This window comes from Danio rerio, chromosome 19 (genome assembly GCF_052040795.2).
Source record: "Danio rerio strain M-AB ecotype USA chromosome 19, GRCz13ab, whole genome shotgun sequence".
Lineage (NCBI taxonomy): Eukaryota > Metazoa > Chordata > Actinopteri > Cypriniformes > Danionidae > Danio > Danio rerio.
In genome coordinates this window covers 27,753,304-27,778,384 of record NC_141039.2, presented here as the reverse complement: position 1 = coordinate 27,778,384, position 25,081 = coordinate 27,753,304, and the positions used below count along the sequence as shown (strand labels likewise).

General features: G+C 34.5%; 1 protein-coding gene across 1 annotated transcript; it reads left to right on the top strand.

Annotated features, from left to right (window-relative positions):
• The first annotated feature begins 1,297 nt into the window (after nt 1-1,297).
• Nucleotides 1,298-25,081, top strand: asns (asparagine synthetase). The gene is given in 12 exon segments (NM_201163.4): nt 1,298-1,363; nt 3,037-3,292; nt 5,799-6,036; nt 6,122-6,304; nt 8,639-8,740; nt 8,815-8,942; nt 13,704-13,830; nt 16,039-16,145; nt 17,425-17,525; nt 17,609-17,690; nt 18,897-19,052; nt 20,909-25,081. Coding segments are annotated over 11 exon segments (1,683 nt in total). The 5' UTR covers nt 1,298-1,363; nt 3,037-3,043; the 3' UTR covers nt 21,119-25,081.

Here is a 25,081-nt window from a genome sequence, read left to right as displayed (position 1 = left end):
TAAAAACTGTCATAATATCTGGATATACAGTTTACATCTCACCAGTCACTTCAGGATTTTAAGAGTCTTAAAGTATCTCAAGATCAAAAAAAAAAAGAAAAAAATGTGATATACATATACATACACACACATGTAGCAGAACACAATAATTGAAGTGTACTGTGTAATGTCCTAAGTTTTGAGCCATTAGAAAAGCTGTCACTTTAGATTTTAAAAAAAATGTAAAAGTGTATATTATAATAATTATAAAAATAACAAGTTTTCTCAAACCCATACCTAGTAAATCCAGAGAAACAAAATAGAGAGTATTAAAGTGGTATATATGAATAGCAGGGGTTTCCAAACTCAGTTTTGGAGGGCTAGTGCCATGAATAGTTTAGCTCCAGCTTCCTTCAACATGCTTGCCTGGAAGTTCCTAGTACAGTGGTGTCCAAACTCAGTCCTGGAGGGTCGGTGTTCTTGAGGGTTTAGCTTCAACCCTAAACAAACCCACCTGAACCAGCTAATCAAACTCTTACTAGATATATTAGAAACCTCCTATCAGGTGTGTTGAAGCAAGTTGTAACTACTCTGCAGGCTACCGAATCTCCAGGACCGAGTTTGGACACCCCTGTTGTAGTATTTCTACAAAGAGCTTGATTAGGTTCAAGTGTATCTTATTGGGGTTGGAACTGAATTCTGCAGTACACCAGCCCACCAGCACCCCCTGTGTGTGAAATAATGATTTTGAATATATATTTATATATGTATTGGCGCAGTAGGTAGTGCCGTCGCCTCACAGCAACAAGGTTGCTGGTTCGAGCCTCGACTGGGTCAGTTGGCGCTGCTCTATGGAGTTTGCATTTTTGTATGTATTATAATATAATAGCTGTACTATTATGTATATAAAACTTTGTTAATAAGATTAAGGAAATATATTTTCTTTTTATGTAAAGGTTCTGTTTTGCAGAAAACAAAACCAAACAAAACATTTTAACATTAACACTCTCAAAGTACTCAATTTCTAAAAGGAAAAAAAATCTTTCCAAACCAAATTAAAATAACTGCATTACCAAAGTAAGTGAACTAAGGGTATTGACTCTGGGTATTGCTTACAAAAGGAACAGTTAGCATCAATATATTTTTGTGTTTTATTAAGAGAAATGAATTAGTATACGTCAGTTCATCATCAGTACTTCCAGTTCTAGTACGCTGAGCAGTCACATGACGAATTACGACCAATCAGCGGCGACTATCACTCTGAAGCAGCAGAGGACACAGAAACGCCGCACATGTGTTTCATCATCCGAACTTCAGTGCGAAACACGGGAAACGCGACCTATCTCTTATTCTCGACCAGTGCTGACCAAATAAATCCTTAAAGGTAGTATTCTTTATGTGTGGTTTTACGTCATACGCACTGTTTAATGCGTTCATATGCAATCAGAAGTACAGCCTCCGACTAAACAAGTATTAATAATCAAAGCAGCTCTTTCTGCCATATGTTAGTTTCAGCAGCAGTAACGTTAGGCTATTAATGTTAAAATTGAACAGCTTATTTTGTATAACGTAGCTAATGTATTGCTTACATGCATTTTACAGTTATAAGGTTTATCTGTGCAGTTTAACAGTTAAGTTGCTCAAGCCAGCTATGTGTATGTGTGGGCCGGTTTTGCAAGTCAGGAAGTATTGATGACAGGATAAAAGCTCCTATTAATAATATGAACAATTTGGCTATTATAATATTACGCATAAGTTACTTGCTAGTGTAACCAATTCACGTAAATTGCGCATCTGCTAATCGGCTTTAATACTTTTTTTTAAAGAATGTAAAAGATACGTTTTACTTTTAGTTGTGTATATATGTATTATGTTTATTGTTGTTGTTATTGACAATATTGACCAATTAACAGTAAGATGTTTCAATGCAAACATAGTGCAGCAGTATGAATCTCATTATTTCTCTTTAAGGGAGTTTATATATATATATATATATATATATATATATATATATATATATATATATATATATATATATATATATATATATATTAAGCAATAACTTATACACTTTTAAGGCAGTTAAAGCTACTAACTTGATAATCAACAGTATGCTTTAACTGAAAGAAAATTTCAAGCAAGATGGCTCATCAGCGGAAACTCGAAGCTAAATACAGTAGTACATTACTGCCCTGCTTTTTCAGCAACAATGGTTGCAAAAGTACTTTATCCTTTTCACCCTATTCTTTCTGATAAAAGCAGGCTCAGCCATTCAAACATTATTTACTCGAGATTTAATGACTCATTCACTTCCATAGATTTTTAGCTGTAAAAAAGTTCATTATGCTGCTTGATGTTGATATTTTCTTATAAAATGCTATTTTTATTTATTACATTTTCTATTTATTTACACACTGTTTGTAAAGCAAGTAGTTCGACTGTTTTTGGCGTTTGTTGTTTCTAGTAATTTTCCCCATAGATACATGAATCGAAAGTCCTAAAACAACTCTGAAGAAAAAAAAAAAAAGAGTCAAAAACTGAAGAGTCAAAAAGTCAAGAGTTTTTTTTTTTTAATATTCAAAATCAATATCTCACATAGATGTATATGAAACAATTACTTGTTTATATGCATACTAGGCAATAAACTTGAAACTAAGTATTTTGAGAGCAAGTAAGCAAGCTAAAGGTGTATTCTTTCTCACCTTGCTCGCTTCTACTCTCTGATTGGTTGATTATTATTTTTTTTTCAAAATTTTTTCCTTTACTTTTATTGAACTGTACCTTTAAACCTGATAGATTTAATTCTAATAGGCCCAATGAACACTACATTTTGTAGTATATATAATTTGCAGTAACCATTTTGTTCTATAAACTTAACTAATACATTTTTATGTACTGTATATTTAATTTAAGCTCTTTTAATTCACTTGTCATTTTCACTTTTCATGGGATTGCAGTTTGGCTTGTTAGTTTGTGCCCATTTTAAAATATGATTTTTTAAATTATATTTATTATATTCTACTTAATAATACCTTTGATGTTGTTATTAATCCGCAGCATCAGAATGTGTGGCATATGGGCCTTGTTTGGTAGTGATGAGTGCCTTTCAGTTCAGTGCACTAATGCCATGAAGATCTTTCATCGTGGACCGGATGCTTTCCGCTTCGAGAATGTCAACGGTTTCACTAACTGCTGCTTTGGGTTTCACCGTCTTGCGATTGTGGACCAGCTTTATGGCATGCAGCCTCTGCGAGTCAAAAAGTTCCCTTATCTGTGGTTATGTTACAACGGTGAAATCTACAACCACATCAAGGTTGGTAACAGTGTTTTTGACATCTCATCTCAATGAATCCACTGAATTACTGAAAGTCTTACTTTTTTATTTAGAGGTATTAAAATATTTGAAATTTTTGTATTTATTTGAATAAAAAACACTTCAGACTACATGGCCTAAATGTTTGTGTAACAGATTTCTTTGTTGGATCACAACCAACGGTTTGGAACACGTGGCACGTGGATTAATATCTATATATGTATATGTATGTATGTATGTATGTATGTATGTATGTATGTATGTATGTATATGTGTGTGTGTATATATATATTTTTTTTCTCACATTTTTTTTTTTCTCACAGAGAGATCGACTCTTGCGTCATACAAATCACATATATGAAAGCATTTAGGCTTTCCTGTGTTTTCTGTCACTACTTGTTTAGGCTGCATCAATGCATTCAGTGTAAGCTGCATGATTAATCATTAAAAGATCGGGATCTCAACACCCACGCAACATAAATTATAGACCTTTTTCGTGTTTTGTGCCATTTAAATGAAGCCTCGTCATCACTTAAGTGATAATTTTCTCTTTTTTTTCAAATATATAACCAGCTTAAACAAATGTAAATCACCAAAATGTACTGTCCCACAAACAGATTGATTAAAAGACTGGCACAAAGTGAAAATAAAGTGGCATTTTGAAATGACAGAAAAACGCATACAGTACCATGGTAAAAACTACACGATATAAACAAACTAAAAGAAACACAAACGGCTCCTGATTAGAATCAACATGCAAATCAGCCAGCAGAGTATCAGTAACATACTTTTATTTTTTGGAAATTGCATGGCTATTACATACCTGTTAAATTTCATGCCAGCAATATGGTTTGCTCAATAATGCAGTGATCTATTGTGTGTGTGTGTGTGCGTGTGCGTGTGTGCGTGCGTGTGTGCGTGTGTGTGTGCGTGCGTGCGTGCGTGTGTGTGCGTGCGTGTGTGCGTGTGTGTGTGCGTGCGTGCGTGCGTGTGTGTGCGTGTGCGTGTGTGTGTGTGTGTGTGTGTGTGTGTGTGCGCACGTGTGTGCGTGTGTGTGTGTGTGTGCGTGTGTGTGTGCGTGTGTGTGTGCGTGTGTGCGTGTGTGTGTGTGTGTGTGTGTGTGTGTGTGTGTGTGTGTGTGTGTGTGAGCCCATTATAGCAGATGACAGGTCAGGAACACTTATAATGTATTTTAGCATATGACGGCAGACAGTGAATTAGTAGAATGTTTTTCTCTTGTGCTTGAACTGCATCTGACAGAGGTATAACTGCTTTAACACAAACCTTTCAAAATCAAAGTTGTTGATCACAAAAACACTCCATAAGCCACTCAAAACAGTATTGACAACCATTTTCGGATCAAGATTTTCCAGTTGTAAATGCTGTAAACGGAAGTTCTCAGCATCCTATTGGAAGACGCTGGTCGCTAAGGCGGCTTCCATGCAGCAACAAAGAAAAAGGTCTATAAATGATGCTGATTTGCAAATGTTTAATAATCCTTCGAATCGCTGCATTCAAATCTGTGTTTGTAAAATCAAGAAATAGATTCAGTCTTTAGTCTTTTGAGTTAGTTATGAAGTTACGAATAGTCAATACAAAAGAACTGGGAAAACAGTTTGTAGTGTAGATATAACCACTAATGTTTATGATAAAGATTAAAATCACCATCATGCATTTAATGATGCTTAAAAAAATGAAAACTGTAGGCAGCAATTGCATTATTTAACTAATAGGTGGCGAAAACCAGCTCCAATCAAATAATATGTCACTGAATAATTCTTCAAAAATTATACATCAGCAATGAAACATGAAGTTTTATGAATCGTTTATTGAAAATGAGACTTAAATATAAATAATGATTGTACAAAATATGATGTTAGTTTTCTACATTGAGCATTATCAGCAACAGTTGTTGTAACAGTAAATTTTTCACACTACTGAATATTTCACTATTTTTATTCAGCTGATTATTTCTTCATTTTATTTATGAAAATACAGGTTCTAAGTTGTGTTTGTTAAAATCAAAAGTGTCTTCCAGTGCTGTTTTAGTAATAAATGCAAAAGCAAATGACATTTGTCTTTTCTTTTTGTCTGATCCGATAAATAGTCCGATCTGTGACTAAAAAAAACATTATGTGATCCGAACCTTGACAGTTGTGATTCGTTACACCTCTAAAAAACTGACCTGGGTAATAATTTGATATTAACAACTTTATAATTTAAAATAAATATGAAATTATTGGGCAGAACTACCAAACAGAGACCGTTGACTTAGTGTGATGATAATGGAATTAGCAGTGTTGCCAAAATAAAAGTACTCCCAACAAATCTGCCAGGCAGAAATCTCACCAATGCTGATGGTCTGAAAATATATCAGTCAACCACTTCGTTTAATATAACTTTTAAATATGACCATAACTTCTAAAAAATGTTTCTTATATGAGTCTGATAGCTTTTATTTCCAGTAATTGTGTACTGTGCCATCTGTTCATCTTCTTCCATACAGCTGAAGAATCACTTTGAGTTTGACTATCAAACCAAAGTAGATGGTGAGATCCTTCTGCATCTGTACGATCGCTTTGGAATCGAGAAGATGTGCTCCCTGCTGGATGGTGTGTTCGCCTTCATCTTATTAGACACAGCTAACAGAAAGGTTCACTTGGGAAGAGATACATACGGCGTGAGACCGCTATTCAGAATGCTGACTGACGATGGTTTTCTAGCTGTCTGTTCTGAAGGCAAAGGTAGAATCATTGTAGTGTTTTTACTCACTCATTTGTGCTGTTAAGTGATTGTATGAATCTCATTCAAACTTTTGTACCTGAACAGGTCTAACACAGATCAAACACTCCATGCCCACTGCAAAGATCACTGCTTTTCCACCGGGACACTTTGAGGTGTTTGACTTGAAGCTCAATGGGAAAGTGGAGTCTGTTCAGATGGATCGCTTTCACTGCTGCACAGACAAACCCAAACATGCTGACTTTAACAAACTCGAGGGACTGGGCACAGGTAGATCACATTCAGATTAAAGTCGTTTTTAGTGTTTATTTGCAGGGTTCCCACTGGTCAGAATATCTGGAATAGCATGGAATTTTAAGTAGACTATTCCCAACATTGAACAACAGGGAATTTATTTATTATTTTGTTGTCACGGAAGTCACAGAATATCAGTAATTTTTGTTTGTCACTTTAAATTTTAGTTTTGATTTATCAAAATGTATTTCTTCTATACTGTATTTTTTATATAGCTTCATTTACTGCCTTATGTTATGGTCAGGCTATGTTTCAGCTTCATTTTATTTCTTTTCCTGCTTATCAACTGGCATCCACTTGACTGTGATGCACCAGACTGTAACTGTTAACTAAGGGTGTTTTCACACTTGGTTCGATTGCCTGAACCGTACCCAGATTCGATTGTCCACCTTGCCACCTTCTCGGCTAGTTTGTGTCCACACTTGCTGGGTCCGAAACCGCCTACTACTTAGTAGGTACTGCATTTGAATTTAAATGTACTATTCGGCAGTTAAAAAATTACGAATAGACGTATGTAAATGGAAGAAGTATGAATAGAATTCGGACAAACTACCTCTGCCATTTTGTCATGGTCACGTGACCTACCTGCATCAGTTGCGATGCTTCACTCCCATTCATGAATTCGCTCAAAGGGCATCTTGGGATAGCGCAGCGTGCATGGGATGAGCACTTCAGAATCTCACCGCAAGTAGTAAGGCATCCGCATACTGATACTACTGGTATCCGCATACAGGTACTTGCATACTGATTTTGGAATTCTATGAATTCGGACATACTACTGGGCTCACATAATGATTTTATCATACTATATATTATGGAAGTATGCAGTTTCAGACGCAGCCACTGTCTTTTTCCTTCTAAACCCGGTACGCTTACATCATTGAGCTGCTGTTTTGTTTACGGCTGTTGCTTGGTGACATTCACGAAAGCAAAGCACCAAAATGGAAAGACGTATGCACATTGCGGTCGTTCTGCTTTTAGGTTTTGCACATACAGAAAGCGACTTGCTTTTGCTCTGCTGCAAAAGTATTCTAAATGTTCAGAATATAACGCGATGTCTGCAGAAGCTGTTTTTGAAGGAGACTAGCAGACATTATCACTGTGATTGCCCTGGCTCAGTCCCGCTTTTCACCATAGTACAGTACGTGATGTATACAGCGGCACATATGCGAATGAACGTTATGAAAACAATAGTTTGTAGTACAGTTTGCTGTTCACTTCCGTTATTTAGTATGATTGCATTCATACCAGAAGTGAACTGGACCAGAGTTTGCATGAACCGTACCCCAGACCACCTTTTTCTGGTGGACTCGGGTACAGATTGTGGGTGCACACCCAAGTTCAGAAGACACTTCCACACTAGCTAAACGTACCGCCAAACGCACCATACTCTTGACGTCAAATGAACCCGGGTGCAGACCAAAAGTGCTAGTGTGAAAGCACCCTAAGGCTAACATGCTAGGATAATCTACATTTAAAGAGATTCAGGAAACTGTTAAAAGGTAGACAGCAGAAAAGGTTATTGTTTTGTAAACATTTTATAAAACTACAGTCAAGTATTTTGAAAATAAAATCAGAGGTAAATTGTTTATTCTTGTTTGCATAGTGGTTTTTAAAGTCATGCAAAATGATATTCAAAATCATTGTAATATTGTGTTATTATTTTAACATATTATTTTAATGTTTTATTATTATATAAGCACAACCATGGCCTGTTTTATTTCTTTCATTAGATATCATGGAAATTTTTATGGAGGGTTTTTACTCAGTAAAATTCTATAACAGATTTGTGTAAACATGAAACAGCTTGCTTAAATTGGTCATACCTGACAAAATGTATTAAGGTATAAACAAAAGTATATAACTTTTTTCCAAATAATTTAGAATTAGGTGCTACGCTGTGATAGTAATATTTTTAGTATGCTTATAATTATTATTATTATTATATTAATATATTATTATACAGCATGACATTTTAGAGGTTATATTCTGTAAAAAAATGGTGAATATATATATATATATATATATATATATATATATATATATATATATATATATATATATATATATATATATATATATATTTTATTTTTTTTTTAATATAAACTCAAACATGAATCCTAATTGAAAGAAAAAAGAAAGATTCAAATAGCTTTCAGTTCTTATGAATCTATTATTTTAATATTTTTCAAATTTTCTAAACTTTTGAATGTAGTATAAATAGTTGTTTAGCCTCTCGATCTCTTTAGCTCTTTAGCATCTGTTTACATTACATCAGTATTTCTGAACCATCCATTTATTTCCCATCAGACTTCGAATTGGAGACAGTCAAGAGCAACATTAGGATCCTGTTTGAGGATGCAGTAAGGAAACGCTTGATGGCTCACAGAAGAATCGGTTGCCTTCTCTCAGGTGCGTTGACTTGTTCAGATATTTGTTTTAATTTAATGGCTTTGTAAATTTATTTTTAATGCTTAAATTTCCAGGTGGTCTCGACTCAAGTCTGGTTGCTGCTTTGCTTGTGAAACTGGCCAAAGAAGAGAAGCTTCCATATCCCATTCAGACTTTTTCCATTGGTGCTGAGGACAGTCCAGATGTCGCTGCTGCTCGCAAGGTAAAACAGTTTGTGCATGGCTGTAAATAGTGGACATTTAAAAGAGCGTGTTCCTCTAAAACTGTTTCAACTTTAATTTTGTTTCAGCTAGGGATGTACGATATATCGGCGGCCATATCGTTATCGGGCGATAAATGCTATTTTTGTGATTATCTTTATCGATTCGATGTCTAAATTAGGGCGATATCTTAAATCCGATAAATGACGTAATTTTACAGAACTGCCTGCCGCGCACGCGTGGGCGGAACATGTTCAGACTTGTCCTGTGCACTATAATGGATCTGTCCTCACACTGTTTAATCTTTCAAAGTCTGTCCTTTCTTCATGTCGTTTTGCTGTGCATTAATAACTCCGTAAGTAACCATTATCCTTATCATTGTAGATATGTTTGATTGAGTGTCATTATGTAGTTTGCTTTAAAAATATTAAAGATGAAAGCCTTTCCTGCTCTGTCTCTTTGTTGTGTTAGAAATAGCAGGGGAGATTCACTTAATACTCCAGGGCCGAATAATAGTTTGACACATGTAACTTGGCCCAATCACCAAAGAGGGAACATCACTGAAAACCGCTCCTCTTTTCTGTCTCTCCCTCTGTGCTTCACACACGCACATACACACACACACACTCCAAACTGCACACCCTGCATACGTGCTAAACAAAAACTTGTCGGTAGGGTTTTTATCTAATATGATTCATTGTTATTATCAACGCGTTGCTTGTCATGTGTTGTTGATGTAAGATTGTATTCAGTTTGATTGGAATATTCATACTGATTATAACGAGCGCGCGTGAAAGCTGTCAACCCCAGTGCACACACATATGACAGCCTTCACAGATCAACAGGGGAGAGCCTATAGGTGCACCGGTCACTGAATCCAGCGTGTGAATCCAGATATTCTGCTCTGTGTTTTTCATAAAGTGATCTGAGCTCAATGATCAGGTTTGTATCAAAATCTGACTCCGAGGGCAAATCTGCGCCCTCACAGCGGTTTATCATAAACTTTTCACCGATCATTTTCCCGTGATTGACTGCAAGAACGAACACAGAAGCGCTGTCTGATTGACAAGCACTGCACTATGTGTTCAAAAGAATCTAAAACGCCATAAAGGATTAATTTATGTTGCATTTTTTAAAATAATACATTCTGTATCTAGCTTTTCACTTGTACAGTGGCTCTGAACTGTCAAAACACCTCTTAAAAAGGCTTTTTCGGACATGACGTATTTGTACACATGTACATTACTGTAACACATTTTATTCAAGAAAATTTGAGCTGGTTTCAGTCCTTAGCTCTTTTATTTTCATCTTATTTAAAAATGTATTTATCTTGCTTGTTGATTAAATCCCTTTTTGTTATTTAACCCAGTGGTTCCCAACCTGGGGTCCTAAGGGGGGCGCCAGAGTTCACAAGGGGGGCGTGGGAGAGGATAAGTGTTGAGGTAGAAAAAGGCATAAAAATGCTCCACTATTATATAGGGCTGTACAATTAATCAAAAATCTGATTTCGATTTCAAACGATTATAAAAAAGCATTAATCGAGATAAACGATTATTGCATCATATACCGCCACCTTTCCAGTTGTACACGTGTTGCTCTTAAAAGCCCGAAAGAGCGCGTGCTTATGTGTGTGTGCAGAACGCATACTCAGTCAGAAGCATGCGCACACTGAGACGAGTAGAGGAGCGCAGACATCTAAAGTCATTAACGTGAGCGATTTAATGATCAAATAGATGTCAAAACGTGGTGTTTAGTGATTATTTATATTAACCCTCATTTGTGTAATAAACAAACGAGTTGAGCATCAAAAGACACGTGAAAGAGAAACCAAAGAGACAGCGAGAAATATTCCTGCTGCCGCCTGTTTTTATGATTATTAATCAAGCAACGAGAAAATCCCTCACTAGTCTTGACTAAAGGACTGCTGTAGCTAAAGTGCTTTTCTTACAGTGAAGATGCTTAAAGCACAGTTTGTTTTATATTTTTATTCGGTTGTATTCTGTTGTATTTATTTCTCTTTCCTTTGCAGGGTGGAAAAAAACTGTATGCAAACACTTGAAGTCAAAATTATTAGCCCTCCTAAATATTAGCAACCCTTTTCCTCCCAATTTCTGTTTCATAGAAAGAAGTTTTTCTTTTTTACTTATTTCTGAACATTATAGTTTTAATATCTCATTTCTAATTACTGATTTCTTTTATCTTTGCTATGATGACAGTACATAATATTTTACTAGATATTTTTCAAAATACAAGCATTCAGATTAAAGTGCAATTCAAAGGCTTAATTAGGGTAATAAGGCAAGGGGGCTAATAATATTGACCTTAAATTGGTTTCAAAATATTTAAACCTGCTTTTATTCTAGCTAAAATAAAACAAATAAGCCTAGAAGAAAAAATATTATAGGAAATACTGTTAAAATTCCTTGTTTTGTTAAACATAATTTGGGAAATATTTATAAAAAAATAAAAAAAATTCTCAGGAGCGCTAATAATTTTGACTTACAATTATGACCAAGATAATCGTGATTATGATTTTTCCCAAAATCGAGCAGCCCTACTATTAAATATGTATTTTTAAGTACCAAAAAAAAAATATATATATATATAAATATATATATATATATATATATATATATATATATATATATATATATATATATATATATATATATATATATATATATATATATATATCAAAACACATGCTTAAAATTCCAACATAAAAGTAAAAATAATTAAAATAAATAACTTAAAATAATTATTGAAATTTTGCTCACTCAGGCAATGTGCTTGTCAACGTGTCGTAAAGGCAAAATCAAAACAAAATCGGCAGAGAAACGTAAATGCAGTGATTCTTCAGAGGCGAAGAAAAAGATTAGACAGTATGACAAAGCCTACCTAAATTTTGGTTTTATTGAAGGCCAAGACAAGTTAAAACTGATTAATTTATATTTTCTATACACATATATATATATATATATATATATATATATATATATATATATATATATATATATATATATATATGAGGGGGGGGTGGCGGGCCCTAAGAACAAGGTTGGGAACCACTGATTTAACCTATTACTCTTATGCAACAGTCAACTTGCATGTTAATTTGCTATGAAGAAAAGGAAATAATCAATTTTTTGCATGCTGATTTATGTGAAATTGTGAATATAGGTCTGTATAATCACCTTGCAATTTTGAAATTATAGCTTTTTTGCTTTGAGTATAGACTATTCAGTTCATAAGAGCAGTTCAATCTTTTATGAAGTTTGCTATATAAAAATATATCTTTTTGAAATATTTATAATTACCGGCCTATACATATCGGCTATCAGCCTCCAAGTCTAAAGAATTATCGGTTATCGGTATCGGCCAAAAAATCCATATTGGTGCATCCCTACAGCTCTATTTTATAAATGTTGTGTGTGTGTTTTATAAAATTTTTATATTGTATTTGAAAAATCGAATGAAATATTTGATATTTCATATGATTTTTTTATGCTGCAAAATATTTTAAAATGGTAAAACTAGTTTTTTTGTCATCAATTTTTGTACCTTCTTACAGTCACACTGAGGCCCAGCTAACCATAAAATTTACTGGGTAAACAGGGTTAACAGGGTATATGCATTTGTATGCAGAAGGACTTTAAATTTTTTAATAACTTGGGTCAACTGCTTCCGGTGAACTGTATGCAGTTACAAAATTGGTGCGTTTAAGATGTGTTTTCTTCAATAATCAACGATCTTCACTGCCTGGGCATGAGGTGAGTCTCAGATTATACAAGAAACACTGCATTAAATTAATTTTTCCCATACCATGTCTTTAAAATTATTTTATTTTACCCCAGTATTTTCAATGGTGTTTCTGCGCTTGCCTGATGATCCTGTCGGGTGCGTGCGTGTAAATGGGTGTTCATATTGGTTTACGCTTGAACAACTAAATGAATGCTTAAGTCTATTTAACTAAATTTATTTTAGGAACATTTCAACATCGATGCTTAGAAAGGAACCTTATAAAACTGAAAAATCACATTAACCGTTCACCAGAAGTTAATCTGTGTGGAAAGAAATTTTATTTGTGCACATACCCTATGTTGTATAATCTGTAATATATCTATAATTACATTACAAAGTTAATAGTGCAAAAATGCATTTTAAAACATTAATTAGCAAAACAGTTTGCAAATTTAGTAAATTTAGCAAATTTAGACCTCACATAAATATGAATGGCAATGAGGTAAATTGGTGATGTATTGGCGCAGAAGGTAGTGCTGTTGCCTCACAGGCAAGAAGGTTGCTGGTTCGAGCTTTGGCTAGTTTAGTTGACATTTCTGTGTGAAGTTTGCATGTTCCTCCTGCGTTCACGTGGGTTTTCTCCGGGTCCTCCGGTTTCCCCCCACAGTCCAAAGACATGCGGTGCAGGTGAATTGGGTAGGCTAAACTGTCCATAGTGTATGAGTGTGAATGAGTGTGTATGGATGTTTCCCAGAGAAGGGTAGCAGCTGGAAGGGCATCCGCTGCATAAAACGTATGCTAGATAAGTTGGCTGTTCGTTTCGCTGTGGCGGCCCCAGATTAATAAAGGGACTAAGCCGAAAAGAAAATGAATGAATGAGTTAAATTTAGTTGATATATTTAGTGTGACCTCCTAAAGATGACGATCAGTATTTTTTCTTTTCAGACCCAACAACTTTATGATAAGTACCTTTTGCAGTTTGATGGTAGATAAGTGTAGATTGATCTACGTTTATGTTTCAGGTGGCAGACTACATTGGCAGCGAGCACCATGTGGTAAACTTTACACCAGAGGAAGGCATCAGTGCGCTGGAGGACGTCATCGTTCACTTAGAGAGTTATGACATCACCACTGTTCGTGCCTCTATTGGTGAGTGCTCTTCATCAATTTCATAACAACACTATGTTCTTCAGGAGCAATTAAGCCCCCTTCGGACTACACAACTTTTATTGTTTGTCACTGTGTCAGATTATGTGATTTTTGGCTAGATGGTATCAAGTATGTCTAAGACACGCAATCTGTTATCAAGAAGCTGCATGTATTACAAACGTTTCTCCAATTGTCCATCGTGTCTCCCACAGATAGCAGTTTCCCATAAATGTATGTGTGTAGATGTGTGTCTCCTAAATGAAAACTGTAGATAAATAGATTCATTCTGTGCCAGCAAGAGGTGTTTTTTTAGCTGCAGGAGTGATTTCCCAGCAACGGCTGTAAACAAAGCAGTAGACAGTCGGCTACCTTTAAAAATATACCATAAAGTTTCTCGCACAGCATTTTGGATGAGAACATATTAAGTGATTTTTACATATTGGGCCTCGGCTATCAATCTTTTTATTCTGACATGGTGGTTCTGAGATGACACATCATACAGGCGCACTGTTGCCATGAATCCACAAAGTTTATTCCCTTTTATGGAAGCCATCCTCTTGTTTTATTTATTTGAAAACTTGTGTATGGAAGAGATTATCTTCTCCTATTGGTTTGTGTCACCCATGTGATTGAATCTGTTGTGCACAAATCAGGAAAAAGTTATGTTATATGAATGGACTTTAGATCATTTCTTTAAATTACCCATGTTATTTTGAGGAACACAAAATGTAAAACTGTTGTTCTTTTGCATATATTTAAATGTGATCCTGGACTACAAATCTAGTTATAAGTGTCAGGTTAAAACAGACATTCATACATCATTCTCCTAAAAAGCATAATAAATAAGCTTTTCATTGATGTATGGTTTGTCAGGATTGAACAATGTTGGGTTGAGAGATGCAACTATTTAAAAAAAATAGTGTTTAAAAAATCGAAATAATGAAAAATCATCTTTAAATAAAGTGCTAAGCACTGCACATTATTAATCAAAAATAGAGTTTTGATTACAGTAGGAAATGCACCAATAAATCTGGTCTGTTTTAGTAAGTTAATATTCTATAATAAAGTATCTGTACTTTTAAGTGTTTGAGTTGTCCACTGTTTGTATTTAACATTTGCAAAGAGTTTTTAAAACCGATTGTTACTGTTCCCATAGACCTCATTCAGTTGAGTTTGAGGTTTAGTTCCTCTGCCCAACTCATTTGACTCTGCAGCGTTGTGAGTCCTCTGGATTAAAGACAATAGTGGTCTGAAACTTGTAAAATGCGTCATCAGCATCAGGCCACAAAGAAACTTAGATAGAAGAATAGGCTTAGCATAAGCTAATCTCATCTCTGTTTCCACAGCTTTATTCCAGTGGTGTTTTTATTTTTATCTGTGTAAAAAAGCTGTTTCTAACTTTGTGAAACAGACTTTATTGTGTGTATTTATATTTTTATTATTAAGACATAAATGGCATATATCTTCTATTCACCTTTTTTCCTGCTTGTGACTGCTGAGTGTCAAAGTATGGGCTGCACCTCCAGTTTGGGAAACTTCCATTTAAAAGAACTGAAACAAATTATTATTATTATTATTTTTTTTTTTAAAGTAAGGTTATGCTATGAGTAACCAATTAATAAGATGGAATCTGTGTGGAAAGTACATTTGGGCATTTACTATATATTTATCCACCATAAAAATAATGTTACACTATACATTTTAATGATGTTAGCACTACAAGCAAGTCTATGGTCAGCTCTTTTGAGATCTGTTTTGTTCCTCCATTTTATTTTCTCTCCGTTTTCTCTACATTACAATAATAATCAACACCTCTATAAAATTGCTGGACTTTATCCCAAGTCTTCAGTGTTATTCACAGTCTGCAGAAAGTAATTTTTAAAGTTTACTTTTAATACTCCATGGCTGTACACCAAGGAGAATAACGTCACCTCACTGTACACCATTTTCAAAACGCCTTCACTGATTGTTTGCAGCTTAACTGAAGTTACTCCCATAATTTACACAAAGCATCACGTGTCGTACAGAAAACATGCTTGACCTGTGGCACCATATTATAGTTACGTGCAAAAGCTAGCTATTTACGGTAAGAGATACTCCAAGTTGATATACAAGTATAACCATAAGCGCTCTATTTGCCTACATACTGAGAGCCACTAGATGGCAGCAGGAGCATTCTGTGATTCTGTGTGTGGCGTTTTTCTGTAGGAATGTACCTGGTATCAAAATACATCCGAGAGAAGACAGACAGTGTGGTGATTTTCTCAGGTGAAGGTTCAGATGAGCTGACACAAGGATACATCTACTTTCATAAGGTACATGCCATTGCTATGTCAACTTGTGTATATTGACAATGACTTTTTAAAGTATTTGGACACTTTAAAGGCAGATTAGTTTGAATGTAACTTGTTATTGTACTGTGCAGATAGTACAACTCTTAACTGTTCTGTTTTATTAGATGTCCTTCAATAACATGTTTGCTAATTAATAGTGAATCTGCTTTTGTGCACTATGCTTGATTTGGTATTTTATTACATTTATAAGCCTCGACTAGATGTAATGATAATGATCAAAAATAAATATTTACAAAGTAATTTTTATGCTTCTAAACCTTTTTGAGATTTAATATAAAAATGTAAAATTTTGAAGAATTTTTGAAATGGGTAACCATTGAATTCTATAGTGGAAAAATGCTATGGAAGTCTATGGCTATTGAGTTTCCAACATTCTTCATATTTTCTTTTGTGCTTAACAGAATTCAGAAAGTTTGAAATGTGGGTGATGACGGAGCTAACATCTTTTGGATGAACTATACCTTTAATAACATATTTAAACTCTAATGTACTTTTATTTAACTGCAACTAACATGCAGTGTAGAACTATCTAGGTACAATTTTATGCTGCTACATGATATGTTGTCTTTGAAATAAATGTATTTTAACATTTATATGAAGCAAAAATAATTATAAAAAACACATGTATGCATGTTCAAAGATGAGATTGCTTATTTGTGTCGCAGTTCATCACTGCAAAATATATATTTTAATGTTCACAAGAAATGAAAGGGTCAATGAAAATGTTTTGAGAAAATACAAAAAATAAAAAATAAATACAATTATTAATAAATAGTGTTTTTAAATGTTAAAATATATTAAAGAAATAATTAAACATTGTATTAAGGTATAAAATGATTTCATTTTGAAATATAAAATATAAATAAAATAATATAATAGTTTTAGCAAGTAACTGCAAAGTATATTAAAATTAGTGAAGTAAAGTAAATTAATGTGTAATAAAAACGTTCTGCAAGGAAAATTAAAATGCTACTTTATTATTCTAATAAATAAATTCTTGATCTGTCTGTCTTTGAATCATAGCACAAAATTATTAAAATGCAATAGTTTATATTGCATGTTAACTTGCATTGCGAAGTTCAATTTAAGTTTAATCACAAAAAAAAGTTAGGCAATATACACGTTCACATTCAGTGCAACAAAACACACTTTAACTTTAGTTTCAAGATATTAGAGATTATGTATCATTCCAGTACTTAATGAGTTGGGTTGCTTGAATGCTTGACTCTTTTTGAAACAGGCTCCATCACCTAAAGCTGGTGCAGAGGACAGTGTGCGTCTGCTGGAAGAGCTTTATCTGTTCGATGTGCTGAGAGCCGACAGAACCACTGCTGCTCATGGGTAACACCGACTGTCCCTTATCTTTACTGGCCACATATCACTGTGTCAGTTACTTAAAAACCAACTTCACATTTCTTCTTTAGACTGGAGTTGAGAGTGCCTTTCCTGGACCACAGGTTCACAGCGTACTACCTCTCTCTGCCTGAAGAGATGAGAGTGCCTAAGGTGAGCTTTCTTTGTTTCACTTATTTATCAGTAGCACTTTATTTTACACTCCCGCTTTCACATATTCATTCTACTTGAATGCACTTATCTAAATCATTACATAAATGAGTAATAATAGCTAAGTACTATCACTAAACTAATTTCTGAAACTAACATTGAAGGATTGTTTAACCCCGACATGAAAATAATTACTCATCAGGGTGTCCATGGGGTCTTAAAATATCTTAAATTCTTAATTTAAATTGCCTGAAATATTGACTTGTAGGTCTTAAGTCATTTAAAACGACTTAATTTTCTTTGTCCATGTAAGCTACCCTATCAGGCCAACAGCCATCCAGTCACCAGCACTCCATCTCAATAAAAACATTTGACAACTATTTGTTAACTCAATATGTTTAATTATGTTTTATTATATAAAAGTTATCCATGTGTTTATAGACCTTATATGATGAGGACACTGATCTGAACAGACTGTTGTGCATCTATTTAGTTTATTAGAGTTTTTTTTTTTTTTTTAAACAAGTTTTAAGAAAATTTATGTTGAAAAATGTATATGCACACAAGTGTGTTTGCATAATTTGACACTTTTATATACGTGGCTAAGAAATATCTCATTCGAATTTTTTTAGAGGCAAGTAAAAAAATATTTATATAATTATACAAGCGTTTAGCCTTGTATAAGTGTGAAATTTCATTCATAATCGTCTTAAACAGTTTTAAATTTAACTTGGTAAAACACCCTGACTCATCCTTGTGTCGTTCCACTCCCTTCATACCTTCATTCTGGTTTGTAACTGGTTTAAAAACAAGTCTAGAGTGAGCAAATGGTGGCAGATTTTTATTTTTTAATTTTTTTTTGGGGTAAACTATTCCTTTAAAAGTTGTTGAACTGTTTTATAAAATCTTCACATATTTCTTTGACTTTATATCACATATGACTTTACACGCATGTTGGTAATAAGTAAACCTTCACTCTTGTAATATTACCTAACTGTGTAATATTTTGTGAATATTATGATGATTTTGGCTTTCATTAGTTCAACTATAGGGTCATTCTGGCTGTATTGTAATCAGTTTCACACAGTCAGGGCATTTACTCTATAGTGTCAAACTTCATATGGTTAAAACTGTAATTATGACATTATTGTAGACCACAAATGTACTGGTTTCTGAAAGCAGACTGAATAAGTTGTTTGATGTGAACAGAATGGTGTGGAGAAGCATCTTTTGAGGGATGCATTTGATGGGATGAACCTGATTCCTGATGAGATCCTTTGGAGAAGGAAAGAGGCTTTCAGTGACGGTTTGACATCAGTGAAGAAATCGTGGTACACCAGCCTACAGGAGCACATCGAGTCTGAGGTACTGCACATTTGCATACTCGTGTAATGGTACACATATCACAGACAGGTCTTTCTATTTCTTACTCATGTGCAGGGCCAGACTAAAACTGCTGACTTTTTTTTTTTTTTTTTGCTCTGATTGTGCTAAAAAGACAGAATTTTTTTTTACATATTGAATTTACAAACTGCATTGCAAATAAATACATTTTATTTTTTGTTAATTTTTAGTTAATATATTTATATTAATACTTATTTATTAATTCATTTATTTTCCTTCAGCTTAGTCCCTTTTTTATCGGGTTTCGCCACAGTGGAATTAACCATCAACTCTTCCAGCATATGTTTTACGCAGTGGATGCCCTTCTAGCCACAACCCATTACTGGGAAACACCCATACTCTCTCACATTTTAACACTGTGGGGAAACTAGAGCACTCTGAGGAAACCCATGCGAACACAGGGAAAACATGCAAACGCCACACAGAAATGCCTATTGGCCCAGCCAGGACTTATAAAAACAGCTAAATATGCATTTATAAATATTTTGTGAATAAATAGACGTGTGGGCCTACTTTTGTGTATTGAAAGAATAGTGTTGCATTAACAAATGTGCATGCACAACTTAATTAGAATTTTTTAGTTATACTTTCGTTTTTACAAATCAATATTGATTCCCAAATGAACACTTCACTTTTTTACATACTAATTTACACCAAAATGAGACTATAAATCCTAGCCATATCGACCTCAAAGTTTTAATTTTACCTCAGTCTTAGTACACAATGTCACTACAGAAGAGTCCAGCTTTAAATAGAAGAATTATCAAAAATATTTGCACAAGATGCTAATGGTCTAATCTAATTCAATGATTTATGCTAAGCTAAGCTAAGTGCTTTCACTAGACCCAAAGATCTGCTGAATAAATAAAAAAAAAATTTAAAACTCAGCCATTTAACATTAGGAAGGTGGTAAATTGAGCCTTTAAAGTGTTCCTTTAAATCTCAAGATTGATATTTAGGTTGATTTCTGTCGATTTCATGAATGAAACTTTACGATGTTATATAGCACACCTTCTGTATAATAATTGATGATTAGTCAATACACATTTACTAACCAAATTCTATTATGCTCTTCAAATTCTATCATAATTTCTCTTTACTGCTGCTTACATTGGAAAAGTTGCATGTAATTTCTCAATATGTTTAAACAAGCAGCCTGCACCTAATGTCTTGTAGCATTGACATTTACCTCAGAAGTCATTTTTAGTGTTCACAGTCAGTAAAACTATTAAATAAAACCACTGTGTAAAGTATTATTTACCGACAAATTAGAGTAGAAGCACAATTTAATAAATAGATTTTAGTGTTGATTTCAGTAAATCTAAAAATAAACAAATCTTATAATTGTAATAGTTTAATTATGACTATAAATATTTATTCGTAATTTTAATAGTTTGTGTTATTTTGAAAATGGTATATATAAAATCGTAATGTCCGAGTATTAGTTTAGTTTTTTTCCTTACGAAAATTGGGTATCACTTTATTTTAAGATGTCCTTGTTACAAATGTTCCATCTATTTACTTTACTTATTACAATTATTTATGCTTAATTACATGCGACTAACTTTTTATAAGTACCACTAATGAATTATTATTACTTAATAGTTAAATAAAAAAGTTTAACTGAATGTGCGTGTCATTAAATTTAAATGTATTATTGTACACACATTTTTTTTTTTACGTTTAGTTTTTCTATTCTGTACCAAACATCTAGCAAACAATGACAATGAAAATTAACCATCATTTCTGTAAAATGTTAAACCCCTTATACATGCTTTGGACTCTAAATGAAAGCCTTTTTTCTTTTTTTCTCTCAGCTGAATGACTCTCAGTTGGAGAATGCTAATAAACTGTACCATATCAATCCTCCCACAACCAAAGAGGGCTTGTTCATCAGACAGATCTTTGAGAAGCATTACCCTGGCCAAGGTGAGTGGACGCCACATTACTGGATGCCCCGCTGGATCAAGGCCACAGACCCTTCAGCCAGAACACTGTCCATCTACAAGCCTGATAAAGAGCAGTAATCACATCAACACTCAGACCTCAGTCAACATGCATACATTCTCTACAGCAACTTCCCCAAAATATATAACATTGCCACAACTTTCTCTGTTTGTTTTACTAAAGTCTTTATGCACTGATTTGTTTTGTCTTAGCCTTAAAGAAAATCAGGTTCTTTAGAGATTTGTGTGAATTTTATTTATTATTATAATTTTTTTATTATTATTTTTATTGTATTTTTTTTTCAATATAAAAATGTAGGAATTTTCAAATCTACAGGCCTTACTTTACTCAATATACACTCATCCGCCACTTTATTAGGTACACCTGTCCACCTGCTAGTTAACGCATTAAATATTTAAATAGTCAATTACAAGGCAGCACCTCAATGCATTTAGGCATGTAGACTTGGTCAAGATGATCTGCTGCACTTCAAACCATGCATCAGAATGGGAAAGTAAGGTGATTTAAGTGACTTTAAACGTGACCTAGATGTTGGTGCCAGACGGGCTGGTCTGAGTATTTCAGAAACAACCATCTCTTGGGTTTGCAAAGAATGGTCCGAAAAAGAGAAAATATTCAGTAAGCGGAAGTTCTGTGGGAGCAAACACCTTGTTGATCCCAGAGGTGGAAGGAGAATGGCCAGACTGGTTTGGGCTAATAGAAAGTCAACAGTAACTCAAATAACCACTCGTTACAACTGAGGAATACAGAAGAGCATCTCTGAATGCAAAACACATCCAACCTAAAGGCAGATGGGCTACAGCAGCAGAAGACCACACCGGGTGCCACTCCTGTCAGCTAAGAACAGGAAACTGATTCTACAATTCACACAGGCTCACTAAAATTGGACAATTTCTTGATTTCTGTTGCGACATTTGGATGGTGGGGTCAGAATTTGGCGTCAACAACATGAAAGCATGGATCCATCCTGTCTTGTATCAATGGTGCAGACTGGTGGTGATGCTGTAGAGCACCTTTGGGATGCGGTGGAACAGGAGATTCGCATCATGGATGTTCAGCCGACAAACCTGTAGCAACTGTGTGATGCTCTCATGTCAATATAAACAAAAGTCTCTGAGGAATATTTCCAGTACCTTGTTAAATCTATGCCACAAAAAATTAAGGCAGTTCTTAAGGGCAAAAGGGGGTCCAACCCGGTACTAGTAAGGTGTACCTAATAAAGTGGCCGGTGAGTGTATTTTAGGGCCGCACGAAAAATCTGACATTGTGATATTTTGGATTTGTGCGATTTATATAATGCAATATAATAAAATTTCACCAGATGACTTAAATAGCTGTATTTGGAAACAATTAACTAATTTTTGATTGATTTGGGTAATTCTGTAGGGAAACGAATCATAAGTATCTAATAAATTGATAACAAGCATAGCTACAGTACATGCAATAGAGCAAATATGAGAGTAAAATAAACAGTGCTTTAAGGTTGTCAGGGTAGTCAAATCATATTCAGGTTTGGGCTGCACAATGCGCAACATCGATATATGCTGCATAAGGTAAAGTAGCATATATATATATATTTATATATATATATATATATATATATATATATATATATATATATATATATATATATATATATATATATATATTAGGGTTGGGCATCTAAGCTATAATGCCGATCCGATACGCATCTCGATACAAAGAATACGATCCGATATATTAGCGATACATTTGTGACATATTGCGATGCGACACGATACGATTCACACCCATATCACGATACGATGCGATAATTCAGCACTAACTAATTAGATCAAGTTTATGAGATTATGTGAAAGAGGATGCTGTGCCATTGAATGAGTTTGATTGATTATTTATTAACCAAGCAAAACCAAGACTTTTTTTACAAACTGGCTTTTCTCTCAGAGCCAGAGTGTCAGTTTACAGTAGAGGGCCATTTTAGAACCTATAGCACATATTATTTAAGTATTTTCAAGATAAACAGAATGTATAAGTGCAATATATATTAAAATATATATATTTGCACTCTTTCAACATAAAGGTTTAGCATTGCACAACAAGAATTGTGATTTAACTTTTCAACTATGAAAACAAGTTTTACAAAGATATATTTTGCCACTGAATATTCAAAACTTAAGGTGGTGAACTAGCAGTGTTATGCTGCTTTGAAACATCACTGTCACTGTAAACAACAGGCTAATAAAAATATAACAAACCAGCAATCTTCTTGCTGTGAGGTGGTCAAACTACCCACTGTGCCACCATGACGCCCATTATTTTTATCATTATTATTATTAATATTATTATTATTATTATTATAATTAAATAAAAATTAACAGAAGGAGGTGTTCAAAACCTTCGTTCTCCGTGACACTAGGCTGAATATCTTTGCAGATGAACAGGGCCGGCACGTCCATAGAGGCGACCTAGGGGGCCGCCTAGGGCGGCAGTATAGAGAGGGCGGCGTCCGCAACACCCCCCCTTACCACCCGCATCCTCAGTTATGTCCGCGACACCTCCATCAGCGCCCGCTTGTCCTCAGTTATATCCGCGCATAGGGTGGCAGAATAGAGGTCCGCGACACCCACGTCCTCAGTTATATCCGCGCATAGGGCGGAAGAATAGAGGTCCGCGACACACGCGCGTCCTCAGTTATATCCGCGCATAGGGCGGCAGAACAGAGGTCCGCGACTCCGGCGCGTCCTCAGTTATATCCGCGCATAGGGCGGCAGAATAGAGGTCCACTGGAAGATGGAGCTTTCACAACAACACAGTGGCGCCGCTTCAAGTGAGATTTCAGATTATTCGTACTGCCCGTGTATTTTACAGATGCGCGGCACACTTTTGCAAATTGCATCTGTCCTGTCATGTCGTCCATCCTTAAATCCATAATGTTGCCATACTTTAGATTTAAAACTCAGTGGGGAATAAAATGTTTGTTTTGCTTCTCGCGCTTTCTGAGGGCGCACCACTAGCTTCATCCGCACACCTGATACAGTTGTAGTGTAAGTGTACACATCCGCAAATCCGTTGCTAAGGCTTACTTTAAGTAGGTCGATTAAATTATGCGCCAAAAACAGGTTGACAACACTTGTTAATAAATAAAAAATACATTCTATATTAAAAATATAAGCTGTATCTTGGAAAAACCGATGCATCTCGCAAAAACCGATGCATCTCGATTTGCTTCCAAAATTTCATTCATCCTCTGCTGCTCTACCGATGCACTCGCATCGTGCACGCGCATGACCGCGTATCGATACATATCGGTTAATCTTCCCATCCCTAATATATATATATATATATATATATATATATATATATATATATCAACAGCTATAATTAAAATTAAAAGGTATGTAGCATGTTGGTTAATAGATTCCCATAATTTCCCATTAAGCTGCACATTAAACATTTTATTTTTTCACAAATAAATATGTATTATAAATAAGTATGCCGTAATCATGTAAAACCAAAAAAACACACACAACAAAAAAATTCAACAGAAATGATACAGAAATCTTGCACTGATCAAAGAAAGTTAACAACTAGTACTCTACCGTTCAAGAGTTTAAAATCAGTGTGAACAGAAAATTGACTTCTATTTTAGGATGTCGCTGTATTTTTAACTGAAATTGAACATTAAGTAGAGGGTTGGGCTGTCTAATTGCGTTATAGCAAACTAATGGTAACTGAGTTTAAGAATATTGAGGCTGAACCTACATCAACAGAAGTATCGACACTAAACTCAGAAGCACTTGGTCTGACTTTGATTGAAGATAACCAAAATAAGCAAAAACAATTCAGTGGATTAACTTGCACTGATTAATTGTTCATCTTAAGAACAGCAATGTGTGCTAGTAAATAAACATTGTACATTTTGATCTCACACAGACTTTAAATGTTAGTCATGTTTTTGAAAGAAGACTGTTATGCTACTGAGGATGCGTTTATTTGCTCAATAAATATTGATGAATTAAAACAGCTGTTTTCTCTTTTAA